We start from the raw sequence: 20,932 nt of genomic DNA, 5'->3' as shown, positions 1-20,932 counted from the left end.
TTAACTTATTGCACTAAATGTTTTTACCCTTCAGTAGTTTGCACGAGTATTTGGGTCATTGGGCTGCAGTGCCACCCAGTGGCAGACAACAATACTGCAGTGTACTTATGTAGGTCAAACTTATAACGGGACAAAGTGCTTTTACTTGAAAGAGAAGATACTTTGTTTTTGATGTGAAACATGGAAGTGGCATTGTACTTTTTGCTGTAGTGTAATTAAAGTAAAAGGCTCAAGATAATCACTGCCTGAAGCATAAAAGCAGACAAACGCAGCAAAACATGTGTGGCGCATGTCCATACAACTATTTCAATGCCTGGTCTATTTTTAGTGCGTATAGATACAGGGATGAATTCCTTTCGTGTCATTTCTCCCACATAATGCGCACATCAGCTACTGTACTTACAAACCGCTATCAAACTGGAGTTAAGATTAATTTAAAGTACAGTTTTGAATCTAGCTGCCATAAATCAGCCGCGTTGACACCACAGACTAGCTGTTACACTCTGTTTTGTTTTTGCTCTTAGTTTGGTGCTTGTAGTTAAAAGTGATTAACGTAATTACGTAGTAGTTCACTACGCACGTAACGTGTCCCTGTTCTATTGACTGGGAAGCCCCTAGCGCGGAGCTGCCAACGCCCGGCGTAAAGACACAAACAGAGGATACGGTACGGAGAAAATCTATTTTTTTCTATTCTGGGGATATAACTGTGTTTGGTTTGAGTATAAATGTTATTAACATGACATATGCTGTTCGCCCGTGGTACATGGGTTGTAATTGTCGAATTAAATATCTCATTCAGCTACAGCATCCGCTAAGGTTAGCCACTTAGCTCGCTTGCTAGACTGGCAGTCTAACATTGTACCGGCACGTAAATAAAGCTCTCGGGGCTGTGCAGCGACATATTTTACATCTAATGTGTTTGTTATTTTAGTGTTTGGATAATTCCACAACGCCTTGCCTTAAGGTAAAGCCAGTGAATAGCAAAAATATGTCATTAGTTAGTAGCTAGCGGTTAGCTTGTTGAGGATCTGAATAATAAGGCGTAACAAACGCTGGGTTTGTACTTTTTTTTTTTTTAATAATGTAAAATGGCTCTCGGATTATAACGATAGTTGTACACCCTGGTGTTTATGTGCTTGAATATAGGTCCACAATGCTAGGTTGGGTTTAAAGGGGGGCAGCTAAATGAGTATATTTATCTTTAGTTTAGACAGCCGGCAGGAAATTAGGCCAGCTTGAGGCCGGGGGATGTGGCCGAGATACCGAGGCTAAGGCTAATGCAGCCAGGCTAACAGCAGCTTGCAGTCGTAGTCGTCTCTCAGGTGTAATCCTGAAATGTTCGTGTTTTCACCTCAGGCTGGTTCATGGTAACGATTCCTCACACTGCGCGTTGTCGCATATTTAGACATGATGTAATACTAAGTCGGTATTTGGTCGTAGTCGTCATAGATTTAGCGTCGGTGTAAAAAATGCTTGCGATTTCTTGGCATTGAGGTCTTTCTGTGTCAAGTTTCAAACGACTGGGATGTTTGGCTTGCTTGAGTTTTTTTGTTGTTTGTTTCTGGATGAACTCTGAGGAAAGCTTTGACCAGTCTTTGAGGAGGATGTGTGTGTGGATGCAGTGATGTTTGATGTGTTCACTAATGCACACCGCTCAGACTCAGAGTCTTGCTAAATCTCTTGCTACATGTGGCCATGATGTGCAATTAATTTCAAAATCTTTATGTTGTGTGGGAAACTGAATTTCAGCTTCTTTCACTGCTGGTCTTTAAGCTGGCCTCCCCTCTGCACACTCGCTGGCATACAAACACAAATGCGTGTATTAATCTGGCAGCATCATTGCAGCTGCAGCCGCCCTCTGTTGTCTGTTGTCCATCAGCTCACTGCAGCATTTATCTTGGAGTTTGTCGAATACTTCAGAATCACTCTTATCAGAATAAGTTCAATCAGCCCTGCGGGGCAGTGTGAAACTGTAGCGGGTATGCTGTCGTGTGGATGTAACAGTGATCATCATGCAGTCGCTCCTTTACTGGCCAAAGTGCTGAAACCATTCCTCCAGACAATGGCAGGCTTTTCTCTTGCTTGAAAATTGGTTTAGTGTGTGCCCGAGGCACAACGTTCCTTCATCTTGTTTGTTGCAAAATCCCTCAAACAGGCTGTCTAAATGATCAAAACAACACTTCATTAATTAACATAACAGAATTATCCTGCTCTAAGTTCATTATGATCAGCCACAGAGAAAAAAATGATACGTTTTGGCACCCAAAGTTAGTATCGTTGCTGGCTTACTGGTGTTCTGTTACATCAGAAGTGTTGGGTAATTCGAATGCCCTTCTACACTTGCACAAATTCAAATAGTCACACAACATTTCCAGCTTGCACTCATGCGGTCCTTGTATTCGCTTCACCTGCCAGTGAGAAGTTTATTGGGTGGTCCTCATTATCCCCTCCTCCGTTTTAGGAACTACTAACCAGTCAGAGTCACTTCTACAGGACGTGACCCCCCTCACTGCCTCCCCCCTACAAACATTTGCCTTCATTGTGACCACAGAACCAAACTAAAGGTGCCACAACTAGGAATCCCACCCTGTGTTTTTAGAATAGGACAAACACTTTATCCTTCGCTGCTCCTGAAAACTCATTATCGAGGGTCCAAGGTTCTCAGATGACACCCACAGCAGCCTCTACCTGTCCTGTAAAGGCCTTATTCTAATCATGCAGCAGCAGTCAAATCAGTCTGTCATGTTTCAAACACAGTGACCTCTCCATGACAGCACATTCAGTCAAGATGATTTTTCTGGGCGCAGTGCAGTAAGCTTGTCTTTATATCCTCGTCTGCTGTACAGTAGCTTGTTTCAGGTTTGCTCTAAGCCTCTCACATCTATGTTTTTGTGTCTCAGCTGCACAGTTCAGTCTGCCGCCCTCTCTTGAGTCTTAAGGAAACGGGCCTTTAGTCGAGGTTGTAAGCTGCTCAGTCCGATGTATTATTTAGCCACTACTAGTATCAGCCATACTCTTAAATCACATTTTAGTGACAACAACTTCTTGGACAAGAAAACTATTTTGACCAGGTGTTTCTTGATATCATTTTATTTTTTGGCTTGTGCTTAAAATGGAAAAAAAAAGTTTTTGTAGGGAGTCGGTCAGCAACATATGGTATAGGAATCTGTACTCGCAGTATCTGAGAAATGTTTGATCACATTGAAACAGGCCTCCACCTTCCTGCAGGAGGATATTGGGGCAAATCAGTTTCTCTATAGCAGGACAGGCACACTCATGTTGACCGTAACATTTCATTCATTGACAGATTTCAGCTTTGTCATTTCCACAAACTATTGAATGGAACTCTATAAAGACGTATATCTAACATAATACACATTTTGTAATGGATCTGAAGAAATGCGTCCCAGTGTGCAGTGTGTCTCTGCAGGGCATCCACCTGTGCTCGGTTCCTTTTGTTAAACCACGTTCACACTGTGCCTGCAGCTTCGTCCCTCCTGCTTTCCTCAATGACACCCCCACCCCACCCCACCCCCACACAGTGCTGCAGAGCTCTGCAGTGGCTCAGCACTGACATACTGTAACTTGTGGAGGAGAAACAGGGGAATACTGTGGTCCACATACACCGACACAGATTCAAGGCCAATGTTTGTTAATTCAATCATCCAACAGCAGTTTTCATGTCAAAACGGCCAATAAGATGATGTCAGAGTTTAGGGCTGCAGGAAATTATCATAGGTTCAATTGCAGATTATTTTCTTGATTAATTGGTTGGTCGATAAAATGCCAGAAAATAGTTTTAAAAATTTCCCATTTAATCCCCAATAACCATCTTTCAGATTGATTGCTTTGTCCGATCGGCTCCAGTTGAATTCTTTGTAGCTGCTTCGGGCTGCTTGTGCTGGCTCACTGTCACACTGCCGTGGCTTACTGGGACACTTGAACAGAACAGAGCCGTCTTTAATGTTAGTAACACATGTGCTTCTCCTACTGTAAGACAAAATGTCTGCTGTGGAAAAATGCCTCTTCAGCTTTCTTTTCAGTATTGTTCCCCATCTTCTGTTGTTTGGGAAGGATAGTCTTTGGTTGTTGGTGTTCAGCTAAACCTTTGGTTGAGTTACTTTGGTTCATGAATTCCTTTGGTGTAGTTTCTTTGTGCTTCTGGTGTAGCCATATAACTTGCAGAGGCAGTTTTGCCCAGATTCCAGTTTGAAAAGTCACATGGGTCAAAATGGTTTGTTTATTTCAGTGTCTTGGCTGTGTTCTTTGCAAATATTTCACCTTGTTTCCGTTGTTCTTCTTGTTGGTTAGTGTTGTACTTTGTGCCTGGTAGTGTGAACACTGCTCTCTCTTACAATAAAACAGAACTATCCCACTTTAGTTTAGCACTTTTTCTTATGAAACTGACTGTACTTAACATGTTATTGTCATTGTCATTCAGGGTTCTAGTACATCCTGAAAAACCTGGAAACCTTTCATCCTGAAAGAGTTCAATTGCATTGTACCCCATCCATAAGACCTCTGTGTGTATATGTTTGAAACTCGACTGTTGATTGAATAAGTTGAGTGCTCTGACATGTCAAAGCTGACAAAACATAAAAACATTTTTAGTGTTGAGTCTATAAGTTTCAGAGCGACGAGTGAAATCGTCATGCCAATGAAAATACTGTAGACAGTCGCACAACTTCATGTATACAGCCTATTAATTAATGATCACATTTACATTTGTTGTGGCCGACGTGCACTGAGATGTCACATGGAATAATTCAATAATTGTCCTACCAGTAAATTATATGACCATATGCTGTCAAGGAAAACTCCCAGGAAAGGTCCCTGAAAATGATTTCTTAAAAAGGGTGGGGACATTTATACTGTATAGTTTGGGCGTCCAGCTGTGGATCTCTGATCCCTCAATCCCTTAACTTAGGAACCCTCATTCGGACATCTGGACACCTCCGTTGACCCTGTCGTTGATCAGGGAGGTCCAGTTATTAATCACTGTCTGGACAGTTTGTCTCCCCATAAACATCCACATGTCAAGTAGATAATGACATTTTTGGTTTGGCTTGGGTCACGTCTGTTTTCACACTGAGGTCAGGTGTGTTGAAAAGTGCTTTTACCAGCAGTTTGTCATTGACAAGTAATGGAAATTCAATCTGGTGTTGAGCTTCCCCAGAGATCTGGTGTGTCCCCACCCCACACACAAGATGTCCACACTGTACAGTACAATACAGAACTCATTTAGACTTAAACTTTGATTTTGATTCAAGTAATCCCCAATAATTCAGGGCTCTAATTGGTAGTGTCTTGTGGACTAAATAATGGAATTAAATGTGTTGTTTCATGTTTGTCAAATGTGTTTTTACATTTCTTGGTGATGATTTTACAGTTTGCTCAATCCCATCAACTGATGACATTTCCTTTTCTGCTTGTTCTTCTGTTCACAGATCTTGAATGAGTAGCAAAGACTGTAAAACACAGCTATGCAGACCATCAAGTGTGTTGTAGTTGGGGACGGTGCTGTGGGTAAAACCTGCCTGCTCATCTCGTACACCACAAACAAGTTTCCATCTGAATATGTACCCACGGTAAGTGTGTCTATGACATTAGAGTCGTAGACGGGACTTTAATTCAATGTAAATGCGGTCCATCTGTTAGTACACACATGCTCACCGCTGATGTGACCTTCTATGTCGCACCTTTTAAAAGTATGTTTGTCAGTGTGATAAAGTCACTTCAGACTTCATAGTGTTTGTTCTGGCTGCCCTCTGTGTGAGATTGCTTGTCATTGACTAATATTTAGGTTTGATATTGGAGTTTGTATAACTAAACACAGTATCACAATTTAATTTCATTCTTAAAAGTTCAGAACAAGATGTTAAGTTTGAAACTGGAAGGTTTTGGTTTGATACACCCCATGACCCAAACAATTACAGTATAATTAGCCTAATTACAGGCCACGTCAGCCTACATGTAGACTACAAAACCAAAAGTCTGAGAGCCATTCAGAAAGCCTTGTTGCATCGTTGAGTTACAGTTTTGAATGCAGCTACATAAAATAGTCTGAAGCTCTATCATCTTAACAGATCCTGTATAATAAATTATCAGCAACTTAAATGCAAAATCAAATGCCTATTTTAATATCAACGCCATGTTTGTCAAACTCTACTGGTCATAATCTTTACACAGCTTCCTGTTGAGCAAGTGGATGTGTAACCATTGTTTTCTGGTGTGCGTTCCAGGTGTTTGATAACTATGCTGTAACTGTAATGATTGGAGGCGAGCCCTACACTCTGGGCTTGTTTGATACAGCAGGTATGTTTTTCCAACCTACACTTGTTCACTTCTGATCATCCTGGATATCCAGTTTATTATCGCTTACTCATTAAACTATTATCACACAGGGTGTGTTGATGGATTTTTCTTTTAGGCTGAGGTAATCTGTGGTTTTGGTGCCATGCCTCCTTCTGCTAACAGAGATATCACACTTTGTCTCATTATAATCAGTGTTGGTAACCTGATGGCCAGACTGTGCGAGTTAAACCTGTTTGTTTGTTTGTGCGTTCTCCAGGTCAGGAAGACTACGACAGGTTACGACCTCTGAGTTACCCCCAGACAGATGTCTTCCTTGTCTGTTTCTCCGTCGTGTCCCCCTCCTCCTTTGAAAACGTCAAAGAAAAGGCAAGTCAAGCCCTCACTGCTGTAGAGCTTATTGTAGCAGCTGGTCAGTGGCCAGTCAACACCTGAGTTCTTAATTAAATAGAATGTCACAGACCTTTTCTTCCCACTTCAGTACTTGTACTTGTGACACAGTGTGTTGACCGTGATGACATGTCCCTGTGTTTGTGCATGCAGTGGGTTCCAGAGATCACCCACCACTGTCCAAAGACCCCCTTCCTGCTAGTTGGGACTCAGATCGACTTGCGGGATGATCCGTCTACTATAGAGAAGCTGGCCAAGAACAAGCAAAAGCCCATCACTCCGGAGACGGCCGAGAAGCTGGCGAGAGACCTCAAGGCTGTGAAATACGTGGAGTGCTCAGCCCTCACGCAGGTAATATATCTCTGAATATATCCAGTCAATCACACAGACACACACACACACACTGGACACACATGATTCTCACCTCAACCTCAATGGCAAGAACAAAGAAAAAGGAGGAAAGAGGAACATGTTCATATCCCCCCCCGGCATGTGCACGCTGTGGTTGATGGGTTTTGCTCTGCGTGGTTTGGTTTCGGTGACTGCTCTAACTCATGAGCTCAGGGCTGTTGCTAATTGTAAATCATGCTGATGATGTTTTTCTCAATACAGCTTAAAAAGCGTGCTCCCGACCAAAGTGTAGACTGCTTACAGTACGCAGTCAGCCTCAGATATGTTAGTGCTGGTAAAGAGAGCACTTCAGGCTGTGTAGTGAAGTCTCGTAGAGTCATCTGCAAGCCTTTCCAACACAAAAGTCCAGAGAGAGTGATGCTTAGCACCATTTTTACTGAGAGTTTCCCAGCACAACATAGCCGGGCGTTGTCCTGGGATCCGCTTCCTGCACCTGCAATAAGAGATGTGCTGATGGTGTCAGTAATATCACCTTCTGTAAGGTTGTGATGTCAGAACTATGGAGTCAGCACCCTCAGCCACGCGCCCCCAGCACGGCTCAGTTGGACCCGCTGTCCGTTAGGCTTTGTTACATGTGATTGGCCTGACTGTGCATCACTCAGAAAACAATCAGCCAATCAGCAGAGCGGTTCACCCTGTTTTTACTCGAGCCCTGGAGAGAAACAGGAGAGAGGAGATGGTTTTGGTGTTTGAAACCACAGATCTATTTTCTTCTAACATTTTTTAAATAGATGACTTGTATATGGAAGAGGAGCTGTGGTTGTGACAGGTGAAACAATAGGAATTGTAGTTACCAGTGTATGATTAGATCCAACAAATGATTGGAAATGTTTCAGTTGGATACAAAGCAGAATTATTATTATCAGTTTGTTCTTTTATGAGTTGAGCTGCTCGATGAAGTCCTGAGTACTTTTGTTGGCGCTGGTGCATCACTGTTGGGAACTCGAGGAGGGAACATGACTCAGATGAGCTCGGCTTCACTCTGGCAGAGAACAATAGTGTTGATGGAGCCGAGGTGTAGCCCCCGACCTCCCCGCTCCGCTCCACTCCTTCCTTCCTCTCCCTCCGCCTCCTCTCTCCCTGGCACAACTGTTGCATAGCTGCTGGTGTCATTTCCTGTTTCCTGTCGGAGATCTTAGCCCTCGGTCCACACCTCACTTTCAGCTCACTCTTTGCAGTAGAGTCCACGTCAGCTCTGTCACACTTCACTCTTCATCTCTGCACCTTGCATGTCCTTCACACAGTCACTCTCATACCTTCTCTCCAAATGTGTCCCTCCTCCCCGTCCTGCCATGTTCCTCTTGTCCTCCTCTTCCATCTGTCTCATCTTTTCTGTGTTTGCTGTGCTAACTGTGCTGTTGTTCTCTTCCCTCTCCCGTCACTGTAGCGAGGGCTGAAGAATGTATTTGACGAAGCTATCCTAGCTGCCCTAGAGCCGCCTGAGACGCAGAGAAAGAGGAAATGCTGTATATTTTAAACTCTTTCTGCCACTGCCCTCATCTCTTCCTCCTCCGATCGCCACCATTCTCTGCATTTCTCATTCCTTTACGACACATCTCTCTCCTTTCCTCTCTTTACATGTGCTGCTTTTGAAATCTAGACCAATCTCAGCCATCTAATTAACTGATCCATTTACCAACCTAACCAGACCAAAAACTACTAGTCTGTACTGAGAGTGCTTTGCAACTAACTTTGATTTTTAGGTCTGATTCACAAAGCTCTTGTGCACTTCACTGACTTGACTTGTTGCCTTTTCTAACTTGTAACTGCTGACATCTGGTTTGGTCGGTGTGTTAATGCACTTCTTATCTTACCTCCAGTGGTTCATGTGAGCTCTGTTTAAAATCATAAATCTTTTATGATTGACATTCTAAATTTGGCACCACAACACCGTATCATTCCTCGTCTTCCTACTTTGTCCCCAGCCAGCAGCACAGCTCTGTCTTACAGAGGATGTAGGATGTCATTTGGGATGTGGCCATTGTTTTAGTTAGTCTTTCCCCTCCTGTAGTAGTAGTTAACGTGGGGAGGGGGTGTTTGGACTGAAGCGAGGGCGGTGGCCTCACATGGCTCCACACTGAGATTGATCTCGACACTAAACAAATCTTCCATTTCTAATGCTAATGTATTTTTTGTACTAATAATGTCTGATTGAACAGAACTTTGACTGTAACTATGGTTACACGTCGAGGGTTTAAGTACGTAAGTCATATATAGGGAGTGTTTGGCCATTTTAAAAACACAACGATTACATAAACTGTTTCCTGTCTGTTACCACGACGATGATCTGGTTTACAGCTAAGCTATGCTAAGGTTTTGTAAAGTTAGGGACTTGTTTGGCCCAACCTTCCCTACATATGGCACTAATGTGCTGTTGACTGTGGTTCACATCCTGCTGTCTTGGAAGTCAGATGATTAAAAAAAAAAAAAGCTATAATTGTTTGAAATGACCTGTGAAATGAATTAATAAAGGACACATGAACTTGCTCTCCTCTCTCTGGCTCCCTTCTTTTTCCAGCACTTTGTCAGAGAAGTATTTAGTGGAGTTAAGCGAGTGAGGGGCTGTGGTTTACTGCACACCACGGCACTGTGTCAGAAGAGCTCTGGCTACTTCACATGACCGAGCTTATGGTGCGAGCAGCTCTGCTCGGGGGCAAATGCAATGAGAAAAGAAACCTTCACCTCCGAGGCCGAGAGGCATCTTAGTTTGTGGTGATCATCTCTTTTCTGTGTGTGATCTGGACGTCTTCCCGTGGTGAGAAACTGATATATTTTAATTTGAAGAGCAGAGCCGATGGAGTGAAAAACACAAACGGGCGGTGAGGAATGAAAACGCTCGCACTCCGTTTTTGTTTTGTGTCGTGTCATTGGGGTTATGCTCACCTTTTCCTCCACTTTCTTGTTCGACTTGCCTTGGATTTGGAGCTGCACTCAAACACGCATCTGATTTGTGTCGACACTCTATCCCCGACCTGTCTCACACAACTAACCGACATAACACACACTTCTCAGAAAACAAAATTCTCTTGAGTTGTTCTTTGCAGACCTGGTTTGATCTTTTTTTGTCCCCTGCAGCACGCTCACATTCCACGGTTTCTCATGACACTCTACTAAATGATGTTCAATGCTGCTTTTGTTTCCACCCAGTTATTTTTTCCTGTGTTGAAGCTGTTATTGTGTTTTCCCTCTGCCTCTTTCATTTGACCTGTGTGTGTGTGTGTGTGTGTGTGCTTGCGTGGCCCCCCTCATTGAGCCTGTGTGTTTGTGTGTTTGTGTCCACAGAAAGGCCTAAAGAATGTGTTTGATGAGGCGATATTGGCTGCATTGGAGCCCCCAGAGCCCAAGAAGAAGCGCAAATGTGTGCTGCTATGAGAGGCTCCTACCTTTTCAAGCGCGCACACACACACACACACACACGACACATACATACATCTTAAATACATACACAAACACACACACATGTCCCCCCCCCCTCTGTCTCCTTCCCCCCACACCCCTTTCCCTTGCTCTGCTAAGGCTGGTTGACAGCATTGTCCTCCACAGGGAGGACTAGAAAGAAAAACAGCCTACCAAGTTTCAGATAATTGTCTGCAATAATAAGAAGCTTCACCCCCTAAATCTGAGTCTGGGACAGAAGATCAACCTAACCTGGCCAACGGGCTCTCTGTTGGTTTTGGGTGGGGCGGGGCAGCCTGGGCCGGGGATCCATTTTCCAAGCTTCCACACAAGTAGAGTTCATTCTGTCGAGCTTTTGATAGATTGATTTTTTGATTCAGTCGGTGTCGTGGCCTGATCAACCCTTAGATGCCCAGCCATTCTTAGTCGTCCTCAGCCACTGTAAAGTTTCCATGGATATAAGCCCCGACTCAGCTCCTTCCCCCAGCTGCCTGATTGGCGGCTGCTCATGCTGCTGGTCCTGTTCCCCATGCGTCGACGAGCACACTCATCGTCCGAACTCTACGTTCTTTCTCGGCACTACCAGAAGAAATGCTAACAGAGTAGTGTTGTCTTGTTTTTTGTTTGCCAACACCCCCCTTCTTCTTTCCAAACACACAACAAGTCTGAGATATTTATTCCATGTTCCAGGAAGACGCGCTCTTAACCACTAAGGAAACTGTGTAGGTTTAAAAGAACTCGTCATTCAGAGCAATACGGCTAAAACCTTCACACAGCTCTCATCGAGGAAATTCGTATATATTGCCATCTAGTATCCAGTCCTCATAGAGTGGACTTTTCACAGTGCAGAGTCTATTTGAAGTGTGGTAATCACTTGAAGAGCTAAAGGCGTCCAGTAGAAACGGGTCCGCTAGTTGACCACAGGAATTGGCCTTTTTAGATGCAGGGAACTTAAACAGTGTTAGCAGAACAAGCGGTGTGTTCTTTATGCGTTGCCAGGGACCAAGGGAGGGTAAAGCAGAATACTGTTTTTAACGCTGTCATCACCTCACACTTAGAGCGGGCACAGCAGAGGCATCCATGTAAAACTAATGTTCCTTGGCTTGCATCGGCAGCCAAATGTGGAGATCCACTTTTAGACAACCGATCAGTGAACGTTTTATTCTCCACCAGAATTCTGTGCCAGGTCAGAATTCGGTGCCTTCCTGTAGCATGTTTTCTCCAGGCTTGTACGTCTGAGGTGTGAAGGGCTGTCCGGTCTGCTGTACCCGTTCAATCTGTGTGGTGCTGCATGTAGCTGAGCCTTGGTCTCTGTTCTAAATGATAGGTTTAACAGATGTAATTATAATGTAAGCTGGCACACAATGTTGATGTAGGCTCCAGGTGTTTTTACCAAAATCTTTTTTTTTTTTCTTCATTATTTCTGTTCGTGTTTTTTTTTATTTTATATATAAATATATAAAAAAAAAGGTTACTTTCACTCCTTTTACATTTAGGGGTCGGAACTCATCTGAACTCTAACCTGCCAGTTTATAGCAAGAAGACGGTTGGTTTAATTGAATAAAAACCTCCAATGACAGAGAGACTGTTTGGTAAAGATTATTTGTGATTGGTCGGTTCTTGTTTTTCTTAACTGGTGGCTTAGAGTTGGGTTGATATCCAGTCCAAGTCAGTATAATTCTTATAACCTGTTGTTGTTTTGGTGCAAAACCAAATGCTTTGTCTAAAGTCTTTGTTCTTTGTATATGCATTCTTTTCAAAAATATTAAACTTATACCTTAATTGCCTTTACCACTTTTCTCTTGCCATTCTTTGTTATATTGTGACAGTGAACAGTATTATACCGTACATACCACCAATAGTTTGACTGTGATGACTGTAGAAAGTTCATTCTTATATTTATATGGGACAAGAATTCCTTTCTAGTTTCTCTAAATGTAAAACCTGTGGTTTACAGTGCCAAGTGACCACATACATTTCCAGGTAATAGAAGTGTGACTAACCCCATGCCATGTCTTGGTGACAGGCTTTATGAATAAGTAATACAGGACCACTACATCCAGTTCCTGTGCTGCGGAGCTGTCCTGTCCATCACAGCTGTTCATCCAGCAGGAGGTGCTGTCAGCCCAAACATTACCACCCCTGATGATGGTGCCCCTTTGTGAGCAACAGTGAGGCTGATGTTACCCACAGTCCACTGAAGTGCACTGATTCCTGCTGTATCAACTCAATTCAGTATTCATGTTGAGATCATTTGTGCTGTTTGGATTGTGTGTGCACGTGGCTGACAGTTGTGAGATGGGAAACCATAGTTGAGAGTTTAATATGAAAAATATCTTTCTGTACAGAAAGTGCTCTACATTCATTTGAACCTGTTGTCAGAGGAACAAGTCCTGAAACCCAAACTCTCCAAAGTGCAGGTTATTGATTAGTTGGTCTTAAACAGAATGTTTTAGGGTGAACCCATACATGAAGTCATTTTCAGATACAGCTCAGATTTAAAATGAATATTTGATATTTTTTTAAATTTAGATAAGAAGATGCAGGTTATTGAGATGTTATATGTTGGTATGATTCTCACAACTTGATTTACTTACTTTATATACATGTTCAAATATCAAACAAAATAACTACTCTCAAACAAAGCCAAATCCAAATGTAGTTTGAGATCCTGTAAGCAAAAAAACTGAAGTTTTACACTAAGTTATTAAATGCTTGACTGCAAACCTCAATGTGATGAACATTGTCCATGCAATTTTCAAGCTGCTGACAAGTTTGATTTCAGAAGGCGGTTATCTTGTGAAAGATACATACACATACACACACACACACACATACACGTACACACAGTGTTCTAATGTTGGTGTTGAAAGATCAGTATCACTTTCGCACAGTACGTCCAGGAATTCCTCAAATGGCAGCAAATGAGGGTGATATCCCAGGTTTGGTGACCTGGATCATCTGCCTGTTGCACTGTATAACCCCCCCACCCCCGTCCCTCCTCCACCCTCATCCACCCCTGTGAGGCGTTCACACATTCCCTGCGTTTCTGGAGTGCTGTCTGTCAGCGCCTTCTTCCACTAAAGAGACGCTGACAGCCATTAATTATCATGCAGGCTGAACGAAGGGCATTCCTCTCTGTTGAAATATTGGTGCACACACACACACATACGTGCTCCTCAGTCCTCTGCGTCCACACACACAAATGCAGAGAGACACCACCTGGCCTCTATTGGTCTTCATCATGTTTGACAAATGAGTCTAAATGTTTTGTCCTCTGGGGTTGTCCAATCACAGTCCAGCCCGGATGAGTGTCTCCTCTGGGTGGGACGAGCAGGCAGAGGTGGGGATGTAATGACCAAGCACCCCACCAGGACATTCAGGAAACTTTAAACACGCACAGTGCTGGCGGAGAGCTGCTTGTTTGTGTGCTGCACCCACTTTTATGAGACGATTTTATGATGATCTGCACAGATACTGACGTGATGAAAAACACACTGAGAATTTTATCCATTTATCAGACTGCAGCAGTAAATCAGCATTCAGACATATCAGCCATACTGTGCGGAGGCACGACTGCTATGTGTGTGCATGAAAATAAATCTACACTACTGGCTAGAGCGAGAAACAGCCTGTTTAGCCATGCCGGGACTGAACCTTTGACAGTCTGTGCTGTTCCAGTGTCCAGAGCTCCTGCCAACACATTGAACCCAATGTGGTTTTTATGTAGATGTTGGCTGTGGTATAGACGTACGGGTTTGGCCCAGTCTGCCTGGTCCGAATCTTCTCCAGCAGGTAGGATGAGGTGGGGGGAAGAGAGGGGCCATCTTTTTTTTTTTTAAAACTCATCCATATTGTAAATCATATGGGAAAACTTAACTCTCAGCAACAGTATGAGCCGAGAGGTCTTCCTCTGAGCTCTGTCTTACTTCTTAAATCACATAACAATGTCTGTTCAGGTTATAGAAAATATCTATGTGGTTGGATATATTGCTGTAGAGTTGGCTCATCCATTTTAATAAAAAAAAAAAAAAAAAAAAGCATCACTGCACTTGGTTTAAAGCATCACTGCACAGAAAATGGTATTTGTTGTGATTTAGATCCCCAGTTTTAGACTGTGGTAAATAGCAGCTGTGCACGTCTATTTGAGGTGATTACATTACTTATGATAAAATACTAGTGAGTTGTCAACTTTGCTAACAGACAAACATTAAACAAGGTCAACAACACAAGACATAGCAGCCAGCTAATATTACTTACTAGTCCAACAGCAGTCAGCCCAGCTTGGCGTCTGTCTTTCAGCCTTTTATTTCACCAATCTCTCACCAACGACTAAAAGTCAGTCCCAGATTTACTCTTGTCTGGTGGATTCTTGCTTTCTCCTTAGCTTCCTCCATCAACATCCCTTTGGTACTTTTGCCTTTGTCATTATGTTCATGGAGTCTGCTGCAGCCCAGTTACATTGCCCACTTACCCAGCTCCGGTTCTGGCACGACACTGGCTCTGCTCTGGTGCCGTAAAGCTTTATGTACTTCTTGCATGCCATTGTATCCAGAGTACAAAGGTAAATAGTCCAAGGACAGACACACGGGGGAGAGTGGAAATGTCAGCGACATCGCTTGCCTGATTACAAATCAATGTATCATCTACATGATTTAAAATCTGTTATTTTACGGTAGAAAAGTTACTTTAAATAATGTCTCACAGATTACTGCTTCCACCTCAGTACAATAACGTAAAGTGAACGATTGTCATTTGTGGTACTTAAAGCACTGTGACCTGGAATAATGTTACTTTAAACAAGAAGGGCACTTGGAGAGCACAAGGCAGACAGTCTGGTCTTTTATTATATGCAAATCTGCAGGTGCAACTAATACATAATGCATGTCTGTATTACAAATAAGCTAGTGAAAATAATTTGTGTATCTTCCTTGGCCCATGCTAAATGCTTTCTCCAAGTTTTAAGTAAATTGGGCAGGTAGTTGTTTTATAATCCTACTGGCAGACAAACAAACAGCATTGAAAATATATCAGAAGCATCATCAGGAGCAACTGGGGCGGATTATTTCTGTAACAAAAATCTGCACTTTTGTCTGCACGTTCATATATATGGAGCACTAAAGCTCTTAATATGATTATAATAAAATATATCAATGTATTTGCAGTAACACAGTTAACACAGATAGATGAAGTGGTTGAATATTTTGTGTGAGTGGCGTACATGTCTGACTACCAGATGAACATAAAGCGATGCTACCACTGGTCACTGAGAGGATTATTTTGAAACGGCAGGTTGCTGTTGTCTAATAGATACATGTAACACACACGCTTCAACCCCTTTCCACCCGCATACACATCTGCGAACACACACCAATTCAGGTGTGCGCGTGTGTTCAGTGCCCAGGTGTTAAGGGAAAGTTCTTTGCAGTTCAGCTGAAATCTTCCTGATGACAGATACGTGCCATAAGCAGAGTGTGTGTGTGTGTGTGTGTGTGTGTGTGTGTGTGTGTATGTGTGTGAACTGCTAAGCTCACAGTGATCCTCCATACCAGCATCCAGAGATGAAGCTGTGGCAGCTAAAGCTCTCATCAGAAGGGGGGTTGTGTGTCACTTTCACTCCTTCTGGACTGTTCCTGCTCCTCTATCTGATCCGTCCTTATCTGATCTGTCCGTGCTGGGATAAAATGTAACATGACTGGCTTCGAGATGAGTGCTTGGAATTCATTACAATCCAAAGCTCCCTTGCTGAGTTTGTACGGATGTGAAAAACAGGCCTGGTTAAATTTCACTGTAAATGTCTCAGAAAGTTAAAGGTCTTATGTCACCCATTAACAGAGCCGGTCCAAGACAGGTCTCAAATCTTTTTGAGCAAGTCTGAAGTCCTCATGAGTGATTGTAATTTAGCTTTACTAACCGTGCTCATGGTGGGGGCAGATTCTGCAAATTAGGCTTCGTCCCAATCTCTCATATTACATCGAATTGAGAACAATCATGTAAATATTCAAGTGACAAAGCTCTGTAGCAGTGGTAGCAATTATGATGGGAGGAAAGGTGGAAGTCCAGTGACATTGTTATAGAGTGAGGTAGATGGATGGGTGAACAAAAACAAATCATTGGACTACTGTTGTTGTAACCTTTTTACAACTAACAGTCAATGTTCTTTTTGAAAAAAGCATGACCACAGTTGTTCCATGATCTTAACCAAGTGTTTATTATTGTAACCATGATGACGAAGGACCCTAAATAACTAAGTACTTATTTTCAGCAAAACCACAATCTTTCCCCTAACCTGCCAAAAATATTTAAAGTTTGTGCATATGGTTGTGTCAGATATGAAATAGTTTTTGAATACAAATTTCATGGTGATTTTTGTTATTGGCAGTGTAATCCACTGGATTACAAAAAATCTGCCCCATGTGCAGAGACTCAGTCCTTGCTGTGGGTTTGAATCCGACCTGTGGCTCTTTCCTGCATGTCATTCTCCATCTCTCTCTCTCCACACATTTCCTGTCACTCTTCAGCTGTCTCTATCAAAATAAAGCTTGAAAAGGTCATTAAGGACATTAATATTCCTAATCAGCACTTAAATATCTAATTTTATGCAGATGATACCATTTTGAGTCCCCAGTCCAGACTCTGTATGTATCTTCAGTCTGCCTTTGATGCTTTCTAATTATCACATCCTACTCCTGAACTTGTTTTAAAATGCACATGGTATTCTTCACATCCACCACTGTCTCTGACTTTTTTGGTAAACGGATCAAGAAAAGTAGGCTTGCTGTGTAGAATTAACGGCTGTTTGTCTTTTCTTAACCATGAAACTTGATGACAGAAATGTTCTGTACTGTCACACCTATAGTTTCTGATGTTTTGTTGTAATTGTTTTGTTCTCTTCCATATATTCATGTCATCCTGAGCCTGAAAAGAACATCAGCTTTACTCTTCTTTTCTATTACATATATTCTGTGATGCCTATGTGCAGCATTCATCAGACACCAGATGATTTTCTGTTACACACATTACACATTACGAGGACAGTTGAGGTGTTCTGTGTCACGAGTAATTGCCATCTCCTCAAAAAGACACTGAAGTGAGCGAGCGTGTCTCTTTCAGTGAAAACTATTCCTCCGTACTTGTTTGTCTCTTGCGTCTAAGATGAGCTAAGATGCAAAGAAGAGGTGGGAATGAGGGAAGCGAGGAGCTTGTGAGCACCGACAGATTACACCACGGTTGGGTTAAGTAAATTAGGTGTGTGGGCTTTGTTAAACAACTACTAGTTTAGACAACAAAATCAATGTAGATGTTCAAATGTGCTCATTTCACAAAATTTCAGGATACTGATCTCTGCCTGCCTGACTGCCTGTCTGCCTGTCTGTCTGTCTGTCTGTCTGTCTGTCTGTCTGTCTACCAGTACAGAGTGGAGGAATGTACACAGTAAGCTATGGGTCACCTACATCGCTCTTCAAATTTAACAACCAGTCCTACCATAATCCACCTCTCCTGTGGTTTGTTTTATCACAACCTCCCCAATACTGACTTCAAACTAGTCAATGATCAACCATCTTTACCTCCTTTGCTAAATGATTCCTACACAACTCTTTGTCTACTTTTGCTTCATTAATGTACACGAGGAAAGTTCTAAGTATGATAAATGGTGCTGATATGTGCCTTACGGTGTTAGAAATTTACATTTGCAGCTGCAGAACTTTCAGAATCATGTCATTCATGTTGCAAAACATAAAAGAGGAAGATTAATGGCTGAAAATTTGGCGTTCATAGAGGACACTGTTGTGTACGGAGAGATGGAAAGAAGACTGAATGAAAATAAAACACAGTCTCAGTTTACCCACCTCTTGATTGACCTACTGTGCACTTGTGGGTTGAAAGGACATCAAACTTACAAGCCCAAGTGTAAATTGTAATGGTAAAATACAGTGAGTTCTTAGAAAGTCCACTGCACCATGTTAGATGCTGTGACAGACTGGTGTCCATGTCTCGATGCCCATGAGCCCGACTGTCAAACCCAACTCATGTTGCACAACGTGGCCGTTTCATGGCAAAAAACAGCAGAGACACCAGAGGAAAGCCGAGAGGGAAGAAGAGGGGAGGAGGACTGGAGGAGAAAGAATTGCAACTGTCATCACAAACAAGAACCATCTGTCTCATTTGTGTAACTTGTTTTCTTTTAATATGAGAAGTATGCTGAAGAGATCTGGGAGTTTGAGAGAGGCCTGGGAGGGCCGGGCCCTGGGCTAAAGCCAGCCTTCTTCTGGGTTCCATGAGCAAGGGGCATTATTATCCAGCCAACCTGCACTGTTAACCCTTTGCATTCACAACACACGCTGACAGAGAAGGAGAGACAGCATCAGAAAACCTTTAACCTGAGGTATGCGGAGGCACCTGAGGTGTAATTTGAACTGTTAGCTGCCTGTCTGGGAGAAGAATTGACAGAAGATTTATGTTAAATTTGAAATCACACCATTGTTACCTCATTATCTCTATACCTTCAGGAAATATGTTTTATGCTAATTAGACAACACATCAATCAAATTGTATTCATTGTCGTCATGTTTCACCATGTGGTTTTACTTTTATAGTTTGTGTGGTTAATGTACAGTGAGCAGTACATAAGTAATCAGTGCTCACACTACTGTTTCTCCATGTCACGTTTATGTTGATATACTGAATAAAAGTTAGTTGTGTACACAGAAGAAGCCTGTAAAAAAGTCCAACCTGTGCAAGTTTACAGGGCAGATGACTTTCTTTAGGCTGACATTGTGTTGAATTATTTCTGGGCCTTCAAAATGGCCAAACCAATAACTTGTCCTGGTCCAACCTTGCATCATAACTCTAACAGTGTGTTATGAGACTTGCTTCATATGTTTAGAGAAGTTAACTTATTATTTAAAAAATCAATCTAACGTTGTTTATTCAACATTTCTGTTTTTAGCAGTCTTCGACAAAACCCATTTCCCATAAGCCTTAGACAGGTTAAATGTCTCAGAAGAGGCGAGTCCGTGAGTCAGTAAAGGGGTCGTGGTTAACTCAGAAATGTCTGAAATAATAACAGGACTGTAGTTTGAAGGCAGCTTTAGATATTTTGGCTATAAAGTTGGAAAAATGGCTTCAGAAAAGAGCATTAGCGGAAAAAAAGCTACTTACAATGACTTGAGTACCCCTGCTGGGAGCTGTAGTTTTTTGTACCCCTAAAAAGTAACTGTTGAACTTTAAAAATCCATAAACATTTAAATAATTAAGTATTCAACTCATCCATGGAATTAAACCTATGACAGCTTGCTTCTATAAACTCTAAGCACCACTGCCACTGCCTGACCAATGATTTGTCTTCGATTATGGACAGTAATTACCACCATCAAAACAATTAATAAAAGAAATGCCCCATGATTACATTGAGTTACAGATGTGACATGATGACTTCAGCTATATATTCAGATATATGTCTCTTGTTAAAGCAACACTTTATCTGTGTTGTATTAGAGGAGTAATGTTATATCTGAGATTAAACTAGTATTGACTTAGTTTTGACAGATAAATCAGGTTGGTTTTAGAGGATTATTTACCAAGAGTCAGTCAATCTCAAAGATTGTCTGCCACTGTGGATAATCTGCTGTTTGTCTTGTGGTTGCAGCTCCCCTCAAAATACACAAAAAATGTCTTGTAATGATTTATAATCTCTCTTGAATTCACATATTCATGAAGCTTCTCATTTCACCTCAACTATCAAACAGCAATAGCTATCAAATAGTTGAGGTGAAATTAGAAACGTCATGAATATGTGAATATGTTATTTATTTATTTGATTCGAAGTGCTGTAACTTCTGAGCGGTGGCCACAGTGCCCACAAGTAGTGATTACAGGATAACGGTCGATGCTAAGTAACATCATCAATGTCTACTGCACTGCAATAACTGACTGCATTTAGCCAACATGAGCCACCATGAGCTACTGGTCTTCCCAGGTCATGTATAGCTATAAAAACAAAGTCCCCTGACTGTACGAATTATGAAAAGGTGTGTTTTAGTGTTACCTCTCTGTGTACAGAAGCGTGTTGTGTTCAAATACAAAATGAGGTAAATGCTTTTTTTTTTAACTGCTTGTGATGATTTGTCAAAGAAAAGCTTCAAAATGTTAACCCTAACTCACCGTTAGACATGCTTCTAAAATGATTACAAACATAAGGAAGGTATGATGAAGATGATGAAAATGATGATGATGAAGCAGATGGTTTCAGTGGACTAAAAAATGTTTCAGATCTGTACGGAGCACAGCTTTTGTTTTTTGGCCTGAAAATGGTCTGTATGCTACATATTAAATTAAAATATCAGCTGAGTAGTTTCATTCCAGAAATACTTGTATCAGCCTTCATAAACACATATTTGTTGTGTGTGTTGTTAATTTTGAC

The 20,932-nt window shown here is 42.0% G+C and overlaps 1 protein-coding gene across 3 annotated transcripts; it reads left to right on the top strand.

The window, feature by feature from the left end:
- Nucleotides 1-523: 523 nt before the first annotated feature.
- On the top strand, nucleotides 524-12,300 carry cdc42 (cell division cycle 42). Of its 3 annotated transcripts, none has more exons than XM_010736773.3 (6): nucleotides 524-664; nucleotides 5,448-5,588; nucleotides 6,243-6,315; nucleotides 6,572-6,681; nucleotides 6,856-7,053; nucleotides 10,396-12,300. In XM_010736773.3, exons 2-6 carry the CDS (start codon nucleotides 5,484-5,486, stop codon nucleotides 10,483-10,485), a joined length of 576 nt encoding a protein of 191 aa, XP_010735075.1. In that variant the 5' UTR covers nucleotides 524-664; nucleotides 5,448-5,483; the 3' UTR covers nucleotides 10,486-12,300. The 3 variants fall into 3 exon arrangements, with proteins under 3 accessions (XP_010735075.1, XP_010735076.1, XP_027136171.1); XM_010736774.3 differs by lacking the exon at nucleotides 10,396-12,300 and adding an exon at nucleotides 8,501-9,600; XM_027280370.1 differs by lacking the exon at nucleotides 524-664 and adding an exon at nucleotides 1,256-1,367.
- The last annotated feature ends 8,632 nt before the right edge of the window (nucleotides 12,301-20,932 follow it).

Source organism: Larimichthys crocea, chromosome I (assembly GCF_000972845.2).
Source record: "Larimichthys crocea isolate SSNF chromosome I, L_crocea_2.0, whole genome shotgun sequence".
Taxonomy (NCBI): Eukaryota; Metazoa; Chordata; class Actinopteri; family Sciaenidae; genus Larimichthys; species Larimichthys crocea.
Note: the sequence above shows the minus strand (reverse complement) of the source record. Positions and strands in the feature narration are given on the sequence as shown.